The sequence below is a fragment of the Cynoglossus semilaevis genome, chromosome 1 (assembly GCF_000523025.1).
Source record: "Cynoglossus semilaevis isolate Cse_v1.0 chromosome 1, Cse_v1.0, whole genome shotgun sequence".
NCBI lineage: Eukaryota > Metazoa > Chordata > Actinopteri > Pleuronectiformes > Cynoglossidae > Cynoglossus > Cynoglossus semilaevis.
In genome coordinates, this window is record NC_024307.1 from 29,071,354 (window position 1) to 29,090,276 (window position 18,923).

Below are 18,923 nucleotides of genomic sequence, written 5' to 3' on the forward strand. Positions count from 1 at the left end.
GATGATGTGGTTCTTTGTCGTCGCTAACCTTTTTATGGGTGTTTTTGATAGAAACTTAACGATGAGTCGATCATGCGAAGCATCGTAGAAATGAAAACTCCCCTTCGCTCCGTGGCACGAAGCTACATCCTAACGACCCCTGAGAGCTCGAACATTGCCATGCTGGAGGTCTGTCCAGTTGTCCAACTGTCTTTACTGTTGTACTGTCCCTGGCCGTCCGTCTCAGAGACTAGGCCGCACTGATTGGTTCTATTTTTTTCACCCCAGGGTGACTGGGTTTGGATGAAGAAGATTCCTGTTGGGAAGTCGATGACGGCTCTTAATCAAAACACCCAGAGATTGTTCAGCTATGTACGAGCACAGTAGATCACAGTGGACCACAGTAGATCACAGTGGATCACAGTAGATCACAGTGGATCACAGTGGACCACAGTAGAGTTGTATTAAATCACAGTAGAGATCACGGTAAATCAAATTTGGTGAAGTGTATCACAGTAAAGATAACTAGACTAACTAGATCAAGATTACAAGATTACAGATTGATGTGACAGACTTGTGTGCAGGTAATTGTCTTTTTTTCATGTTCTTCTGATTGTTTTTTATGGCTGCAGTTGCGGGACATGCGTCATGAAAACCTGAACTCGTACCTGGGCCTGTTTTGGGACTCGGGCATCTTTGCCATGGTGGTGGAACACTGTCCACGGGGAAGTTTGGCTGATCTGCTTGCTGACAGTAGCATCAGACTGGACTGGATGTTCAAGTCCTCGCTGCTCATGGACCTGATCAAGGTGCTGATGCAGCACTCCACAACAAAATAAAAAAAAAGACAAAAATAACTTCATCTGATTGGTTGCTGTTGTTGTTTTTTTTATTATTCAGGGGATGAAGTATCTTCATCTCCGAGGTTTGAGTCATGGTCGGCTCAAATCAACCAACTGTTTGGTCGATGGACGTTTCGTTCTGAAGATCACTGATTATGGACTTCCCATGATCCTTCACTCCCAGAACCTCAGCATGGATGATGATCCACAAGGTAACAAGTGGTTTTTGAGATGAAACTGAAAGTCCTGGTGTCCGTCTGCCTTCTCCGTGTCCGTCTTCTTCGTGTCCGTCTTCTCCCCTTGTTACCTGTCTCTCTCTCTCTCTGTGTCTCAGAGTTGCTGTGGACCGCTCCAGAACTGTTGAGAAGTCCCATCAGAGGAGGTTCCTTCGACGGCGACATTTTTAGTTTTGCCATCATTGTACAGGAAGTGATCTCACGAACCCCTCCCTACGCCATGATTGACATGCCTGCACATGGTGAGAGAGGACATATGGGTGTCCATCTGTTTTGTGATGCTGTGGTATCTGTTTCTGTGTCTCTTTACCTGTCTGTCTGACCACATGTCCATCCCTCTGCTGAGACAACGTCTTCATCTTTAACAGTTTGTTTGTCTTCCTAGCTGTCCCATCTCACCTGTCTGTCCCTGTACTTGTCTCTGTCTCTCAGAGATTGTTGATCGTCTGAAGAAACCTCTTCCTCTCTTCAGACCCATCGTGTCCATCGATGAGTCTCCGACTGAGTGTTTCAATCTGATGATAGAATGTTGGCATGAGGACCCTAGTAAGAGGCCCAACTTCAACGACATCTTCAAACAGGTGAGATCGCCATCTGCTGGGCCAGCTGAGGAACTGCAATGTTTTCTCCTGTATTTTCAGCAGTGAATGATTGTGTGTTTGTCAGTTCCGGATCATAAACAAAGGGAAGAAGGCAAACATCATCGACTCCATGCTCCGTATGTTGGAGCAGTACAGTGCAAATCTGGAAGATCTGATCAGAGAGCGAACGGACGAACTGGAGATCGAAAGAAACAAGACGGAGAAGCTGATCGGACAGCTGCTGCCCAAGTAAGACACTTCCATCAGTGTTCTCACTCACACCTGGTCCTTGAAGTTGAAGTGTTGAAGTCAGGCCCCACCTTCTCTGGGAACAAACACTCGTATGTTTCTAAATTTCACTCATCAATGGCAGTTTAAATCAGCGTTATGAGTCAGTTATGACTAACATCAGACTGGAGTATGAGGGTTCTACATCTGTCCATGTCCCACGCCCAGGTCCAAATGTCTAATCATGTAAATGTCTGGCTCAGTGAAACGAGGAGTTAACAGAGTCTTAAAATAACACATTTGAATCTCAACCAAAAAGGCAGTGGATTACCACTCAGATTACCACTCATTTTTCACCACATCATCTCTCATCATGGGCTGTGCATGGTACCACTCATTTTTCATGTGGTCTCACCATCATCTCTCATCATGGGCTGTGCATGTTTCTTTCGAACTCACACGTTTGTTTTTTAAAATATTAAATGTCTTTTTTCTGTGCTCTGCTGATACAAATGATCTGTAAAAGCATCTCATTCGCTCTCAATTTTTGTACTCCTGCAGGTCTGTGGCTCATGCACTGAAGAAAGGAAAGCCAGTCCAACCTGAACACTATTCAGACTCCACTCTCTACTTTAGTGACATTGTTGGATTTACCACCATATCTGCCCTCAGTGAACCCATCGAGGTACAGATGTGTCCTCTTTGACCCTAAACAGGCACCGTTCTGGATGTTAAAATAATGAAAGACTGCACGTACGTTTCTGCAGGTGGTTGACCTTCTAAATGACCTCTACACCATGTTTGATGCTATCATTGCGAGTCACGATGTCTACAAGGTAAAAAAAACTTTAACTCAGTTAAACCTCTCTCTCCTGAATATGTTAATCATAGACCTGTCATTGAAACCATTTTACTAACAGGTGGAGACCATCGGTGACGCCTACATGGTGGCGTCCGGGGTCCCTAACAGAAATGGTACTCGGCATGCGGCTGAAGTGGCCAACATGTCTCTGGACATCCTGCACTCTATCGGTGCATTTAAGATCAAGCACATGCCTGAGATTAAAGTAAAGATACGCATCGGCCTGCACTCAGGTAAAAAGTGTCAAATGTCAGCCATGTTTCTGGGTAAAATGACCTTCAAACTTCTTTTAATGACGTTTAAGCTTTGACCTGGGCAGTTTTTTTTTTTTTTTGGACTGATTTAGAGATCAGATGAATGAACAGGTTAACGAGTTAGAAGTCCAGCTCATAGTGGTCAAAATGACCAGTGAGTTAGTTAAATCATTACATTCAGACAGTTTTGGGATTTATGGTACAATCAACAATACAATAAACAATCTGGAAATAAGTAACCAAACCAACCAGTCCAGAAGAACAGAATAAAAACAAAGGTCACATTTTCAGGTATTTCCAGCTCTTCCTGCTGCCGTCTGTAGATGACACTGATGTGTCTGTATGTTCAGGGCCAGTGGTCGCCGGTGTGGTCGGCTTGACAATGCCCCGGTACTGTCTGTTTGGAGACACAGTGACCACTGCTGCACAAATGGAAGCCACTGGACTGCGTATGTAACACACAGTGGGAAAATGAATTGTTGCATAAAAATAACGTCTAATCCATCATCAATTCTTCATTATAACTCTACTGTGCTGCAGCGTACAGGATCCACATCAGCCTGTACACCGTCAAAGTCCTGACCAGCCTCAAGCTAGGCTACCACTTTGACACCAGGAAGGCCAAGGTCACCTCATCTGTGATGTCACTCTCATGTTTGTCTTCACAGACTTGACTCGTTTCAGGTGACAGACCTCTCTGGTTTGTGTGTCTGTCTGTTCAGGTGAAGGGTGACGAGGACACCTACTGGCTCATCGGGAGGGACGGTTTCAACAAACCTCTTCCTGTTCCCCCAGATCTTACAGGAGGGTATGATGTCGCAACCTGTCTGTCTGTGTTTTACATCATCTACAGATCCAGAGTTGTATTTATTTATTTATATGCCAAAAATATATTTTTAAATACAACATGTTTTTATATATAAAAAACCCTAACTTTGCAGCAAATACCAACGTGATAAAAGAAATCACATTTCATGAGAGAAGTTGTGGGAAGCTCTACTGGCCAGCAGTGGTGGTGCACTCACTTGTTTTTACTTATCAGGTCAAACTTTATTTGGAGCAGTATTTATTGTTTCCTTCCAGGAGTCCTAAAAGAATTGTTAAATTGTTGAGTTTATTGAAGTGAAAAGTTCTCTCATCAACCTGTGAACAAGTCCTGAAGGTTCTATTTGGTTCTATTCCTGTACAGTCCTGTTTCTGTCTAGGGTATTGTTTTGGTTCTGTAAGGCATCCCTGGTCCTTTGGTTTAGATCTTGGTTCGAGTAGCTACAGTATGATTTGTTGCTAAAGCTAAACATTAAAAAGAAGTTGCTTGTGTTTTTCTCCACATCTCCTTATCCACGTTTCCCTCTCCCCAGTACCGCAGGAATAGTTTCTCTGCTTTTGAAGCAGGGGTCAACAGAGGACTAGAAGTTTAGAATGTTGTATTTTGACGTCAGGACGTCCTTTAGGATTCCTCTTCTTTTGATATTTTCATTCTTCTGTCTTTCTCTCTCAGTGCAACCGGACATGGCATCAGTGTTGATGAGATTCCAGTTGCGAGACGGCAAAAGTTTCTGGCTCGACAGGGGATAAAGAAATGATCTACACACACGCATACACACACTACCTCAACAGCTGACAGTGCTTTAAAAGGACTTTTTCACTGCTTGTTTCACCATGTTAGCCAAACATGAAGAAAAGGTAAAGAGGAGTGAAACGCTTCGATCCCTGATTTCACTCTTTTCCTCCAGATTTTGACAACAGTCATTTCTGTGCCAACACACAGTCGATGGAACAAAGATGTAGATCAGTCTTAGATCTGAAATCAGATTTGTTTTTTGTTTACTGATGGTTGGTCTCATGTTTTCGTCACATCACCAATAAAAAAAATCATTGTCTTTGACATATTCTTTTATTAAAGCAGGCAAGTGTGTTTTTACTTTGGTCTGTTTGGACTTTATTATCATCGGAAACACTTTCCCCACTCATGTGGAAAACTGAACTCTTCGCCTGGAGAGCGGCTGGAGGAGGAGGTGAGAAAAAATATATAATCTATTTAAAACATTTTATTTTAAAAAAAGCCTAATGTGCAAATGTCATGGTGGTTTAGTCATTTGGATTATATATATATTTGATATATATTTTAAGTATTTATAGAAGAGAAAAACAGTAGTCACCATTTAAAATTACATGTTTAAACTTTAGCTTTGAGTATAAAAAAAGTACGCATTCCTACAGTACCTCACGCAAACTACTAAAGGTGATATTTTTACTCCATATATAACTATTAAAACATTCTTCTTTTCCTCTTTTCCTGCCAGAGAGTTATACAAAAATACCAAAGAAAAGATCAGGGTTGTAGAATAAATCTGACATTTAGATAAGTCTGACACTTTCGAGACAAAAAGGTTATAAAACTGTCCAAAAACGTTCTTACAATAGGTGACTTTCCATAGTGACCAAAAGTCTTCGTGGATTTCATCAAGTCCAAGAGTTGGTAAGTGTTATCTAACATTTATTCATTTTGTTGTTATAATTATGAAGTAAAGTTCACCTCTGGTGTCGCCGTTCACATCTGTATGTTAACCCTTCCTTTGTCCTCCATCATTAGCCCCACCACTAGTTAGACGATGCCAACGACGCTAAACTCCTGCGGGCTAAGAGCTTGACATATTTGCTCTACAGCTTCCTACGTGAACCACTAGATGGCAGCCAAAAACAGGTACGTACAAACGTGGACATACACAGTCACGGAACTGTTTGTACACCTGGTCTGTGTGATGAACAGCTCAGGAGTCCGTATTGAGTCTGAAAGACTCCATCCCAGATTAGTGGAGATGTTGTGTAACTGCAGAGCCATCCATCTGTTCATTTATCTCTTCTGCTCCTCTAATTAACCGATCAATGGGCTGCTGGTCGAGTCCAGATCAATTCAAATATTGTTCCCCCGACGCATTAGTGACCTTTAATGACCTTTTAAAGACACAAGGGTCGTTGGTAGAGTGTTAACTTCCAGTGGATCCCAGTATCAACAGGTATTAACGTACAGTATATGTACTGTTGCTCGATCAAGGGTGTGGCCTGACACCTAGTGGTAGAGATGAGAACAACCGTGTCTGTCGTGATTGAGTTTTTAGCAAAAAATAATACCATAATACTTTTTTTGTCCAACTATAAAACTGGAGAATTGTTTTAACATATGGAGGTGATTTTTCTGCTCAGTCTTAGGGTCGAAAAGTTTTCATTTAACTGCTGCTGTATCTCTTTGTTATTTGTTTGCATCATGCAAAACAATGGTACCGATGTTTTGCATGACACTTCTTTATACTGCTGCTATGCTCTCGATGTCTACAATTCAGTTATTCACCGATGTTTTTTATAGTAACCTGATGCAAACCTAACTTTATGAGTTCAAATACTGAACATCCAAAGACATAAATAGTCAGGTGGAGATGAGCATCAGGAGATCTGTGGCAGAAGGCTATCAGCAAAGTTGAAAGGTCACGTAATTAGACAGTAGTGAGAGCTGCTGTATGCATATGTATGTTTTAGAGACAAGAGGCTGGGCTGGAGGTGGAGGAGATGAAGAGGCTGAGATCTGGGAGCTGGGAGTGAGCAGGATGGACGGGATTGGAGATTATCAGTTAAGGTGGAGCCATTTGGACATAAAGTTAGAGAGGTGAGGTGGAGGTGGAGGTGGAGGTGGATGTTGACAGACAATGGATGCTGGAGATGCAGTTTCAAGGCTGGAGGAGAAGAGGAAGACCATTTGGGTGTAGTTATGGAACACATGGAGGTGGTTGATGTAACAGTGGAGGAGGCAGGAGATAGTAGGCAGGTGACCTGCTGTGGTGACCCCTAGAGGGAGCAGCTGGAAAGAGAAGAGGCTGCTGCTGTTAATGTGTAAAAAAAAAAAATAGACCTCATCAATTAGCTGTGACACTAGTTCAACTGACCATAATGCAGATTGGTCTGACTCCTGCAAATGCCACCAAAATAAAAGCCTACATGTGATTTGGCAACACCTCCTACTGCCAGTTGTGTTTTGTCTTTTACAGGAAACACTGAACACCTCTCAGGCTTTAACTGGTAAACGGCAGAGGTTTTGTTAGTTAGTTTTAGTTTGTTTGTTTTGAAACGGAGAAGCAGAAGCATTTGGACTGTGGCAGCTGGTTTCTGTTATTAGAGATGTGTTAAATGTATGCTTGTGAGTAAATGTAAATGCTGTGGAGACATTAGCACCGCCTGTGTGACAGTATGTTCCTATCTGCATGATAATGATAACAACAATGGTGGCAGCAGTGCTGTAATTTGCCCTGAGTTTGATACGTAACACAGAGCTGTTAATTATCTCTCTGTTATCACTCTGTGCGGTCGCTCGCCTCTGATTGCTGCTCCCGCTGTGTGACGCTCCAACCAGGCGCAGAGGAAATCCTACAACCTGTGAGCTGTGTGTGTGTGTGTGTGTGTGAGAGAGAGAGAGAGAGGGAAACATTTATGTGGATCCTTCCGTTGTGGTTGTATTCAGTTAATTGCCTTATAGGCCAAATAAATATAAGTAAGTGTGATAATTTACATGTATTATTCATCGTCTAAAATGTGGGACTCACTAACGTTAGTATTTTGGAGCCACATTATATCTCTAACAGCTTACATACATAGATATTGTCGACAGAATGGGGGGAAGGATGAAAATAAAAAGATGAATAGAATGAACCTCAATATTCAACAGATTCCATTTTTATCTTTATTCTTTAATACAATGAACTAAACATCTGAAAATGGAACGTTGAACTCATATTTCAAGTGAAGACCTCACCGTGGGTGTTTTGGATTCTTACACGGACGGTTGCGTTGTTATCAGCTCCTTTTAAAGGATGTCTTGACTCAGACAGTGACCGTCATCAGTGTCAGCTCCGTGTGTCTTTGTCTCACACCACTGCCTTCATTTAGTCCTTGCTGGTTGTGGACCTCGGCTCTCCTTCACCTCCCATCCTTCCTTTCTTCCTTCCTATCTTACTGCTCGTTGTCAAGGGCAACTGGAGGAATGAGCAGAATACAGTAACACGATCGGCAGGAGAATCCAGCAGGTGTGTGTGAGCACACACTTGTTACTGTGTGTGAAGCTACACACACACACACACACAGTAACAAGTGTGTGCTCACTCTGCTGGTTGGCGGCACACTTAAATAAAGTGACTCCTGGCAGCTTGACCTCTAATTCAACATGAATATTTAATCAACTGTAAACAAATGACTATTGCTAGGAGTGTGTGTGTGTGTCTGTGTGTGTGTCTTTGCTCTTGTTGTGTCCATGTCCAACTCTAACTCCTCTCTCTCCTTCTACAGAGAAATCCATGTCTTATGTTTTGATGAATTCTATGTAATCAGCAGTTAGGGTTAGTGAACAGTTCTGTAGAGTTCAAATCTGTCTGTGTTCCAAAAAGCTAATTAGCTTACACATTCTCTGCTGGAACACACAGCTGCAGACTAAAGTGAAAGTCCTCAGAGCGAGCCTGGACAGAACCACCGGAGGAACAGAACAGATGTGTTCCTGCATGAAGGTGGAATGTTGGGATTCTGGATTCAGCAGCGGAGCAGGGACACACTCACCTCCTGGTCTGAGGCTCCTCTTCCTCTGCTTCAAAATCTACAACAAAAACCTTAGGTAAAATGAATGTCCTCACAGACCACCGCTGTCTCCAACTCTGTAGTTAATGTCCTCACAGACCACTGCTGTCTCCAACTCTGTCTTTAATGTCAACACAGACCACCACTGTCTCCAACTCTGTAGTTAATGTCCTCACAGACCACCGCTGTCTCCAACTCTGTAGTTAATGTCCTCACAGACCACTGCTGTCTCCAACTCTGTCTTTAATGTCAACACAGACCACCACTGTCTCCAACTCTGTCTTTAATGTCCTCACAGACCACCACTGTCTCCTACTCTGTCTTTAATGTCCACACAGACCACCCCTGTCTCCAACTCTGTAGTTAATGTCCTCACAGACCACTGCTGTCTCCAACTCTGTCTTTAATGTCCTCACAGACCACCACTGTCTCCTACTCTGTCTTTAATGTCCACACAGACCACCCCTGTCTCCAACTCTGTAGTTAATGTCCTCACAGACCACTGCTGTCTCCAACTCTGTCTTTAATGTCCACACAGTCCACCGCTGTCTCCAACTCTGTCTTTAATGTCCTCACAGACCACCGCTGTCTCCAACTCTGTAGTTAATGTCCACCCAGACCACCACTGTCTCCAACTCTGTCTTTAATGTCAACACAGACCACCACTGTCTCCAACTCTGTCTTTAATGTCCACATAGACCACCACTGTCTCCAACTCTGTAGTTAATGTCCTCACAGACCACCGCTGTCTCCAACTCTGTAGTTAATGTCCTCACAGACCACTGCTGTCTCCAACTCTGTCTTTAATGTCAACACAGACCACCACTGTCTCCAACTCTGTAGTTAATGTCCACACAGATCACCGCTGTCTCCAACTCTGTAGTTAATGTCCTCACAGACCACCGCTGTCTCCAACTCTGTAGTTAATGTCCTCACAGACCACCACTGTCTCCAACTCTGTAGTTAATGTCCACACAGATCACCGCTGTCTCCAACTCTGTAGTTAATGTCCTCACAGACCACTGCTGTCTCCAACTCTGTCTTTAATGTCAACACAGACCACCACTGTCTCCAACTCTGTCTTTAATGTCCACACAGAGAATGGCCACACTGTGGAGGCAAAAACCAGCCACTATGACTGTACGTTGGTGAAACACCCTGGCTATAATAAAGGCAACTCGGCCTACAGTGCACATGTAGAAACAAGGACAAGAGATGAGGACGCTGATTGGTGGATGAATTAAACTGACTGCTATCAGGTTTTTACACGTGTTTGTGTTGTTGCTGCTCAGTCTCCGGGTGTTTCCGCGTGTGTTTGCTCCCCGTTGAACTCCGTGAACACACACACACACACACACACACACACCTCTCTGTCTCTCTTTCTCCTTACCTGATTCGGTCAGATCGACGGTGACGCTCTGCGCGTAAGAGCTTCTCTCTCTCTCTCTGTCTCTCTCTCTGTCTCTTTATCTCTCTCGGTCTCTCTCTCTCGCTCTGCCTCTCTGTCTGGTAGGCGGACCCCCGAGCAGCAGCAGCAGCAGGGACTCGAACTCCTCGCCGCTGATCGCCGGCAGCTGCGCGAACGACGCGACGCCGCCTCCTGAAGAGCCATCCAGGCCGGACACGAGCCGCAGGAGACACCGGCCTCCACCGTAGGAAAGGGGGAGGAAGAGGAAAGGGAGGTAAGAAGACAAATGAAAATGAATTTCTTTTGCATCATTGAGAAAATAGAGAAGGATGTTGAACGTGTGCAACAGAGGCTGAGGCGACAGAGGAGTGTGTTCTTCAGAAACGTGCATGAGTTTAAATGATTATTGATCAGTTATCATTGATCGTTAATGGACTCAAAGAGAGACACACACTCGGGATGAATGGTCGGTCACACGCACTACAGAGCGCCTGTTGTCCGTCTGCTGTCTGTGCCGTCTGTGACCGAGAACATGAGAATGCTGAGGCTCCGACAGGAAGACGCACGACTGTCTGACACCGACCGATATTAGTCTATTCATCTTTGTTTTGAAAACACATTTACGCGTTCACGTCCTGAAGGGCTCGCGCACACGCACACACAACCTGCTGCATATACGTGCGTTAATGTTTGGTGTCATGCAGCATCCTCACCGTCACTCGTACCCACGGTGTTGCTGTGGTTTTCACTGATACCTTGTATTTTTCTTTTCTTTTATTGTTTTATTGTCATCTTCACCACCATTACCCTCACCATCACCATGGTTTCACCCAAAGCTTCGATGCTCATTCAAGTCAGGCTGCAGATACAGCTGGACTACCCACCGGATTCTTTTATAGCTGGCATGTCCTTTAATCGTTGACCCCCTCCACCCCCACTCTCCTCACAGGGAAGGAAACGAACTGCTAAAATATAACCAACCAGCCGAGTTAACGCCTTCAGGTGCTGCTGACCTGGTCAAGTTCAAACCTGGCAAGAAACTGGTTAAAAGATAAATTTTTCATTTTTGGTCCGGGCTTCTTCAGGGATTGTGACTTCACTCTAGTTTAAATATAACAAGACGAAGCTGAAAGAAGGAGAAGATGTCCAGCGTTTTCTAGATGAAAACACCATGTTGGTGCCAAAGGGCAAAGGAAGATGCTCTCTTTGATTACAGCTGGTGATGCAAAGAGATTCATTCCTAAAAGAAGTGATTTTCAACCATATTGTTTTTCTAATACAGAACCTCCTCCTCCTCCTCCTCCTCCTCCTCCTCCTCATCATCATCATCATCATTGACTATGGTGTATCATTGTGTTGTCCTTGAATCTATATGACTGTGCAGTGTCTGTCTCTGTAGCATCATTTTAAAGAGCACAGTCCTGATGTGCCACCAACGTACACAAACCACAGATAAAGTGCACATTAGTGAAGGAGCTGCCACTCTGCTCTGACGCTATTAAAAAGAACAAAGTCCGTTCATTCATTCCTCTGTCTTTTCTATAGTTTCCCGGGACTGGACGAAGACAAAGACGAGGAGGAGTCAGAAGTCCCGTTTGTCATTCCTATCTTTACTCCTCTGCTGTTTAAGCTTTCACCTCACGCCAGGCTTCTCTGGATTCCTCTGCCACCCCTCCATCCCTTACGTCTTCTTTTGTCCAACCCCTCCTCCTTTATCCATCCATCCATCCATCCATCCATCCCATGTCATTTCCTCTCTTCCTCATCCCCTGTTGCCTCACCCTTTGAAGCCAACATGGCGGCCAAACTGAACCCCAACATCCTGTATGTGTCGGAGCCCAGTGAGACCCTGGGGTCACCACCAGCAGACTCTGAGCGGACTCACATTGTAAGTACCAGATGTGGGACGGCACATGTTCCCCCCAAAAACGTATGTGCAGTACACACAGAGTACACGCACCATGTGTTTAAGGCACAAACGGAAAACAAACGAGGAGAATAATGGATGTCACATTTCACACTGCCTTTATTTCTGAAGGCAGCAGAGGCTGGAGAGGAGTCGTCAGACAGTGATGGAGAACAAGAGGAAACTTCTCATAAGTTGATTAGGAAAGTGTCGACATCGGGACAAATACGGGCCAAGGTAAGACAGGCATGAGAGGAGAGCTGTGTGTGTGTGTGTGTGAGAGAGAGAGAAGATGAGACAGTGCTTGAAGACCTGATGGACACAAACCAAAACTCCTCATGGTAACAGTCTCTGTTGTCTTTGTTTAGGTCAGTAGTCCTCATTTCCCATTTATCCATCCTAGTCAATTTGGCAGCTGACCAAGTCTCCCTCTTGTGGCAAAGAGCCGCTAGTTCAATTTTATGATGATGATAGGCAACATCCATTCTTCAATAGCAGACTGTATTTTCAGATCTAATTTTCAGTTGGCTGGTTGTGTGTCACATGACATGAGGCTGTTGTATCTATGGTGGCTCCACAGTTCATTCTACTTTGTGTTACTCTTGCTGGGATTTCAGCCTGTTACGGGAAAATATTTTGGTTCACACACACACACACACACACACACACACACCCCTGTGTAGATTGTGTTGAAATAATCATCTGTTGTCTTTACTATCGGTTACTTCAAACCTCACTGGAATCTTTGAAATGAATAGACTTGGCCAGCAAAATCCCATCATGCCGTGCTTGTTTCTGGGGCAGATAATGGTATAGAATATCATTATGGTGTTGATCAATAATCTCACCAGGCTGGGCTGTAATGCAGCTGTGTTGATGTATGTGTGTGTGTGTGAGAGACAGAGAATATGTCTGAAAGGAATAACCTCATGTTGATGAGTGATAGTGATGTCACCCAGCAGTTCAGCAGTTTCATTGGTCACAAGTGAAGTCTCTGAGTGTGTGCTCTGTGCTGTCTGTCCTCCAGTGGACAGTCAGTGTTTACAGTGTGATGATTTGCTCTTTGTGAGTTGTCTAGGAATCACTTGATGGGATTGTGTGATGAGTTGTCTTGGAATCACTTGATGGGATTGTGTGATGAGCAGGTAAAAGTTCAAACTGATGCGGTCGAACAGCCAATAAGCTTGAGTTGCAGCGTCAGCTAGAGGACACCCAAAAAGTTAAGCTTGAGACATTTAAGGTGGTTTCGTTTCTTCTCAAAGATAAAGCACAGGAATGACTGATGGTGCGAAGCCTCATCATCATTAGATCCAGAAAGGCAGGCAGCCATCCAGGATTTGTTCCAGCAGCCTTGGCTCCGCCTTAAGTGACACTGGTTCTACCTCCAGTGCAACATGAATGCTCTGCTCTAACAATGCTGGTCCCACCTCCAACCATGCAGCTCTAGTCTCTAACACACTTCTGGATCCCTGGGGGTAGTTTAGCACCTGTGTGGTACCACCCTGCTCCATGATGACATCACAGGGGCAGGACTCTAAAAGGGCTTCTAACAATGTCTTCTAGCAGGGACACACATTCACATCCTGCCGCTGTAAAACCAGTAAATTCCCCAGAGGCTCCTAAATCTCCTGATAAAGATCAAATTCACATTATTAAAGTAATTATTAGTTCTATCATCATCATCATTTTAAGGTTGTGATACTTTATTTCCTTATTTCTCTCATATTTATTCACAGATAAATTATGCACAATCATCAGCCAGAAAAGACGCTGTGATGAGACATGATGAAAATAAATCTGAATGGTTCAGTCAGCTGTGTTTTCTACAGCAGTAAACATCATGGTCTGACATCATAATAAATATGATCCATGAAGTCGTTTAGCGTCTCGTCGTAGTCACTGGTCGTGTTCACTCATGTCCATCAACATCAATCTGAAGAACATAGTTACAGCTCTGCATGTACACAGCCTCAGTCATCCCCGTACATTATATTATAGAGTTCGGACAAACCAGTATACATCCCAGTCAGGGACTGGAGCCAACACTTAGAGCATGTAGTGAATTCATCCTATTTAGAACTGTCTATATGTACAATAATGTATATATATGTATATGAATATACCAGCCACATAGTAATTATGCTGATTTAATCTCTGGCCTAATTTGTAACGTAACTTATTTTCAAAGAAATTGACAGTCATGTTCATGGTTGTCTCATTTTAATGAAGAAAGACTGAATATGAACCAAACCTCTAGAAATAATGTCACCTTTACTTAACTAACATTTGCATTAATAAATTTGCAGCTTAGAGATAATTACTCAGTTAGCCAATCCTGGTAGCAGGTGACCCCGGGCACCACATAGGTGACCCCTGATCTAGAGAGTGTCTGTAAAGAGTGGGCCGTCAGAGTGTGTACGTACATATTGTACAAATGCTGTCCTACAGCCTTGTCTCAGACTCGCTTCACCTTGACCTGCTGATAGTGTGGGACTGATACTCTTTCTCCTTCTTCATTTGCTCTCCTCGTCCTCCTCCTATTCTTCTTCTCCTCGTGCTCCTCTTCTACTTGGTGGACATTTCATGCATGATTTCATGTTGTGCATGATGAGGGAGGAGTAGGAGGCAGAGTTTGTGTGGCATCACCGCTGTGGCTTTGAGTAGGTTGACCACACCATGAATGTGCAGCAGAAGCCACAGGCAGTAAACAGTCGTCCCTTTCTCATTTTTGATGCTGGAACAAGAGATTTTCATGGATTTATTTTCATCACCTTACACCTTTATTCTTGGTATCATCTGTGTTCTTCCATGATTCTTCCATGTTTCCTCATCGTCACGACCCACAGCCGTTCCCTTCAGAAATAGCTGTAGCTGTTTTTCCTAAACATTACATAACTGGTCATATTTCTGGCAGTTTGAGTGGTAACCGAAAAGTTACCCTTCTGTTGCTTTTTTTAAAGGATTTCCTACACACTGCTGCCGAATCACTGCCACTATATTTGTAAATTTTCCTGCTTCTGACTCCAGGTACTAAAGAGTGTGTGGGCGTTTACAGCAGAGGTGATGAGGAAGAGTTATTTTCTCTGTATGCCTGTGTGTGTGTGTGTGTGTGTGTGTAGGATGTGTAACAGTGATGGCTTAAGGAGCGTGCACGAGTGTGTGGGAAGTCAGCCTCATAACATCCATGCCTGCTGAAGCCCATGATTTCTTAAACCCATGTTTTCTGCTTGATGTGTCTGTTGGAAAGACCTTTCCTCCAGGAGAGTCAGGATGTGCTGACGCCCCCACACACCCACACCGAAGACTGACACGAGGGAATGAATGGAGGGATCATTTGATAATGGACCTCAAAGACACCTGGCTTTGACCTGAAACAGACAGGGTAAACTAGACGCTCCAACTGCTTTAGCTTTGACCTAAAATGAAAGTATGAGCGAGATAAAAATTAAAATTAAAAAAAGTTTCTCTACGTCTGAATCCTGGCACAGAACAGAAAGTCAGTGTGGGTGTTCAACCAGTGAGCACGTGTGTGTGTGTGTGTGTGTGTGAAGGGAGAGGGGGTAAACAGAGAAGGCTTGAAGAGAGTGCCGGTGTGTGGGATGACTTTGTGTGTGTGTGTGGGCTTGATGTGATTCAACTGAAATAGTCTGTGTGGGTCAATACTGAGAGAGGGGAGAGAGGGAGAGGGAGAGGGGAGAGTTGATGGAGTGAGGGAGCAGGAGAGAGATGAGAAAGAAGAGACAGATGATACGAGAAATGGTGATTAGAGAGCGATGAAGAAAACAATGGAGGGAAATGAGGAAGGAGAGAAGAAAGAGAGTCAGACCAAAGAAGGAGAAGGAGAGAAATGAATTAAGGGAGGGAGTGGACGAGCGAGAGATTGTGTACAGACAGAATTGGGACAGAGAGCAGGATGAGGACAGAGAGAGAGAGAGAGAGAGATGAGAGGGGAACTGTTGACGGTTCTTCCTGGATTCACTTTTTTTTTCTGTTTCTTTACTGACCAATAACACAGGACTTGGTTTGTCTTCCGTTGAACAACAGAAGTGTTTCCCTCCATTCTGTTGCTGAACAAACCTAGATGTGTGTAAACTTCCATCATGTGACCACAGCACCTCTGCTGGTAGACTTTACCGTAACTCAGTCTTTATATTGAAGCAGTGATGTTGCAGCAGAAGTCCGTTCATCAAGGCAGCTTCTTGGCCATGACTGCAGCTTTTGGCAGCTCCGAGTCAAACGTCCTCTCAGGTGCTCTGCTGCAGCTGCAGGAGAACCAGGGTTGGATTAGGGTTTGGACAAATTATTTAACTTTTTATAAATGGCTTCAGTTTCCCAGTGAGAGCCCATCTACATGTGGGTAAATGGGCAACGATTTAGCAGGAATTTGTGTTGATGCAGTAAAAAAAAAAAAATCCTCCAACAGATTGTGAAATGAAAAACCTCTGAGATAAATTAGAAATTTGAAAGAATTTGCTTCGTAGACATGTTTTGTAACTGTCGACTGGTCCACACCAGGGACACAGACAGAACCGGTGGTTGGTCAGCCTGGGCCTCAGTGACAGACGTCCAGTCTGTTGGTTTAGTGGCATCAGTTCTGGGTTTTGGATTGATCTCATCGACAGGAAATGAAGACACGAGGCAGCAGGTGACGTCAACACTATGGTTGTGTGAATGGACTTTGGCCCAGGAATGTGCACACAGGTGTGTGTGTGTGTGTGTGTGAGGATAATAAACAGAGGTGTGTGTAGGTGTGTTTGTCTCTGCTCTTTCTTCTGCTCCTGAATTGTGATGTCGTCACCTGAAGCTGTCCAGGTGGAACAGTAGGTTTTTGGAGTTTCCAGTTTGTCCTTTCACTGCAGACACATCTGTCGTATTACTTCATATTCATACTAATATTCATGATCATTCAAAGGTGCAGTCCCAAACTGTTTTTATTTCAGTCAAATACAGACATCATGTTTCCCCTCCATTGAAAATATCCTCTTTAAAGCCCTGTAAAAGAGAAAATGTGGGAGTGAATGTAGAGAGTTTTGTTTTTTTTAAATTGTTTTTGGTGATGCAGAATTTCCTTTTACAGCCCTCTATATATTATTATATTATAAATGGATTTATCATTACAATAACTGCAGTTGCTAAAAGGTGTTATAACAGCACATCACCTTAATAAATACACAAATACTTATTACATTAGCCTGGACTGAGAGGGACCCCTTCAGGATGTCAGTGTAATGTTTTACATCATTTTATATTCTCCCTCCATGTTTAAAAAACGACTTCAACGTTGGATGAGCAGTGACTTCAGGATGAGAAATCAGACTTTCCTACATCACACTTTGATAATGACACAAACTGAAGCTCGACCCCTGGGTCTTCTTGTCATGCTGCTGCTGCTGTGATTGGCTGTAGCTGGAGTTTCAGTTTTTACACACAAGAAGCAGAGAGAGACACTTTCAGTCTGTGTGTGTATGTGTGTGTTTTTACTTGTATTTCCCCCCAGTTGTTTTGTTTTACGCCTCAGTGAACCTCTTGTTATTTTAACCCTGCCAGCCCCCCCACCCCTCCACTCCCCCCTCCCTGCTTCCAAAAATAGAGCCACTCTGGGGTTTTGTCAGCCCCTCTCTTTTGAAACCTCTTTAACAGGAAGCAAGAAAATGTTACTACAACATAGAAACATGCAGGCACACAGAACACACACACACACACACACACACACTTTCAAACATCCTTTCGTAACACTGTAGTTCTGAAAAATGAGATAAATATTTGGGACTTCTTCTTTTTCTCTGTACAGCTTACAGTATGATGATGTGTTTGGTGTGTGTGTGTGTGTGCGCGCGTGTGCAGGCCCACTGGACAGTGTCACGCCCCTTAGCTTGAAGAACCACACAGTGAGTGAGTGTCTGAGTCAGCAGGCATGAACAGCCACACATCTGTACATGACACTTGATGTGGAGAGAACACTGTGTGTGTTCGCACAAGTGTGTATGTGTGTGTGTGTGTGTGTGTGTGTGTATGTGTGTACTTCTCCGAAATCTCTGGCATGAATAGTCATCTCAGACACACTGCAGTTTTAGAACACAGGTACTGTAGTAAAAGCCTGGTCCGACTGCAGCTGCGTTTGAGAGTTTGAAAACAGAAGCTCAGATGTGAAAGTCTCTGCTCCCTCCGTAGATGAACAACAGTGGTTCCAGGAATCAAGGCCTTGAGAGGTGCTTGATTTGACCGTGTCAGCCTGTGAACTATCGCCAACTGATGGTTTTAACCACACAGAACAAACCCAGGTGTGTGTTTGTTGAGAGAGTTTAAAATAAGTAGCATTAAAAAAGATTTTTTTTTTTAGAAGGTTCGAGGTTTGAGGGGAGTGAGTGTGTGAAGGAATGTCCACAGAGGTCAGAGAAGGTCCAAGGACATGTGAGTGAAAGAGAGAAAGAAAAAAAAAAGAGTGAGTGTGACTGTAGAGGAAGGATGTGGCTTTCCTCATAAAAACAACAGACGTTTTCTTTTTATATTCTGTGGTTTCTGACAGAAAGATTCATGTCATAGTGAAAGACAGAAACAGTTACAGTGAATATTCACTGATACTGAAGGTTCGTAGTTCAGATGGATGGATGTTGAGATGGTCATTGTAATGGACGGATGAACGGAATGGATGAGTTAATGACACATTCAGGGATGGATGGATGGATGGATGGACGGATGGATGGATGGACGGATGGATGTATGGATGGATGGATGATGGATCTCTGGTTCCATGGATGGTTGGATGGCCATATGGATGGATGGCTGGATGGATGATAGCTCTATGGTTACATGGATGGTTGGATGGCCATATGGATGGATGGACGGATGGACGGATGGACGTATGGATGGATGGATGGATGCATGATAGATCTATGGTTACAAGGATGGTTGGATGGATGATAGGTCTATGGTTCCATGGATGGTTGGATGGACATATGGATGGATGGTCCATGGATGGTTGGATGGACATATGGATGGATGGATGGATGGATG

The 18,923-nt window shown here is 43.8% G+C and overlaps 1 protein-coding gene and 2 long non-coding RNA genes across 3 annotated transcripts in view; 2 read left to right on the top strand and 1 right to left on the bottom strand.

Moving 5' to 3' along the window:
* The window catches only part of LOC103390041 (retinal guanylyl cyclase 2), a 13,502-nt gene extending 6,638 nt beyond the window's left edge, over window positions 1-6,864 (top strand). The window contains exons 11-24 of the mRNA XM_025054647.1: window positions 50-168; window positions 268-351; window positions 612-788; window positions 880-1,033; window positions 1,156-1,299; window positions 1,490-1,638; window positions 1,724-1,887; window positions 2,428-2,551; window positions 2,634-2,702; window positions 2,787-2,961; window positions 3,333-3,431; window positions 3,523-3,608; window positions 3,705-3,790; window positions 4,481-6,864. Coding sequence (XP_024910415.1) covers window positions 50-168; window positions 268-351; window positions 612-788; window positions 880-1,033; window positions 1,156-1,299; window positions 1,490-1,638; window positions 1,724-1,887; window positions 2,428-2,551; window positions 2,634-2,702; window positions 2,787-2,961; window positions 3,333-3,431; window positions 3,523-3,608; window positions 3,705-3,790; window positions 4,481-4,565 — 1,715 coding nt within the window. The 3' untranslated portion in view covers window positions 4,566-6,864. The remainder of the gene's footprint in view (window positions 1-49; window positions 169-267; window positions 352-611; window positions 789-879; window positions 1,034-1,155; window positions 1,300-1,489; window positions 1,639-1,723; window positions 1,888-2,427; window positions 2,552-2,633; window positions 2,703-2,786; window positions 2,962-3,332; window positions 3,432-3,522; window positions 3,609-3,704; window positions 3,791-4,480) is intronic.
* Window positions 6,865-7,714: 850 nt separating this feature from the next.
* LOC107988826 (uncharacterized) lies at window positions 7,715-10,124 on the bottom strand. Its single transcript, XR_001760328.2, has 2 exons — window positions 9,986-10,124; window positions 7,715-8,003 (listed from the first exon to the last, which is right to left on the bottom strand). It is a non-coding gene; the product is annotated as an uncharacterized LOC107988826 (long non-coding RNA).
* On the top strand, window positions 10,079-13,003 carry LOC112486866 (uncharacterized). Its single transcript, XR_003049435.1, has 3 exons — window positions 10,079-10,277; window positions 11,549-11,891; window positions 12,042-13,003. It is a non-coding gene; the product is annotated as an uncharacterized LOC112486866 (long non-coding RNA).
* Window positions 13,004-18,923: the final 5,920 nt, after the last annotated feature.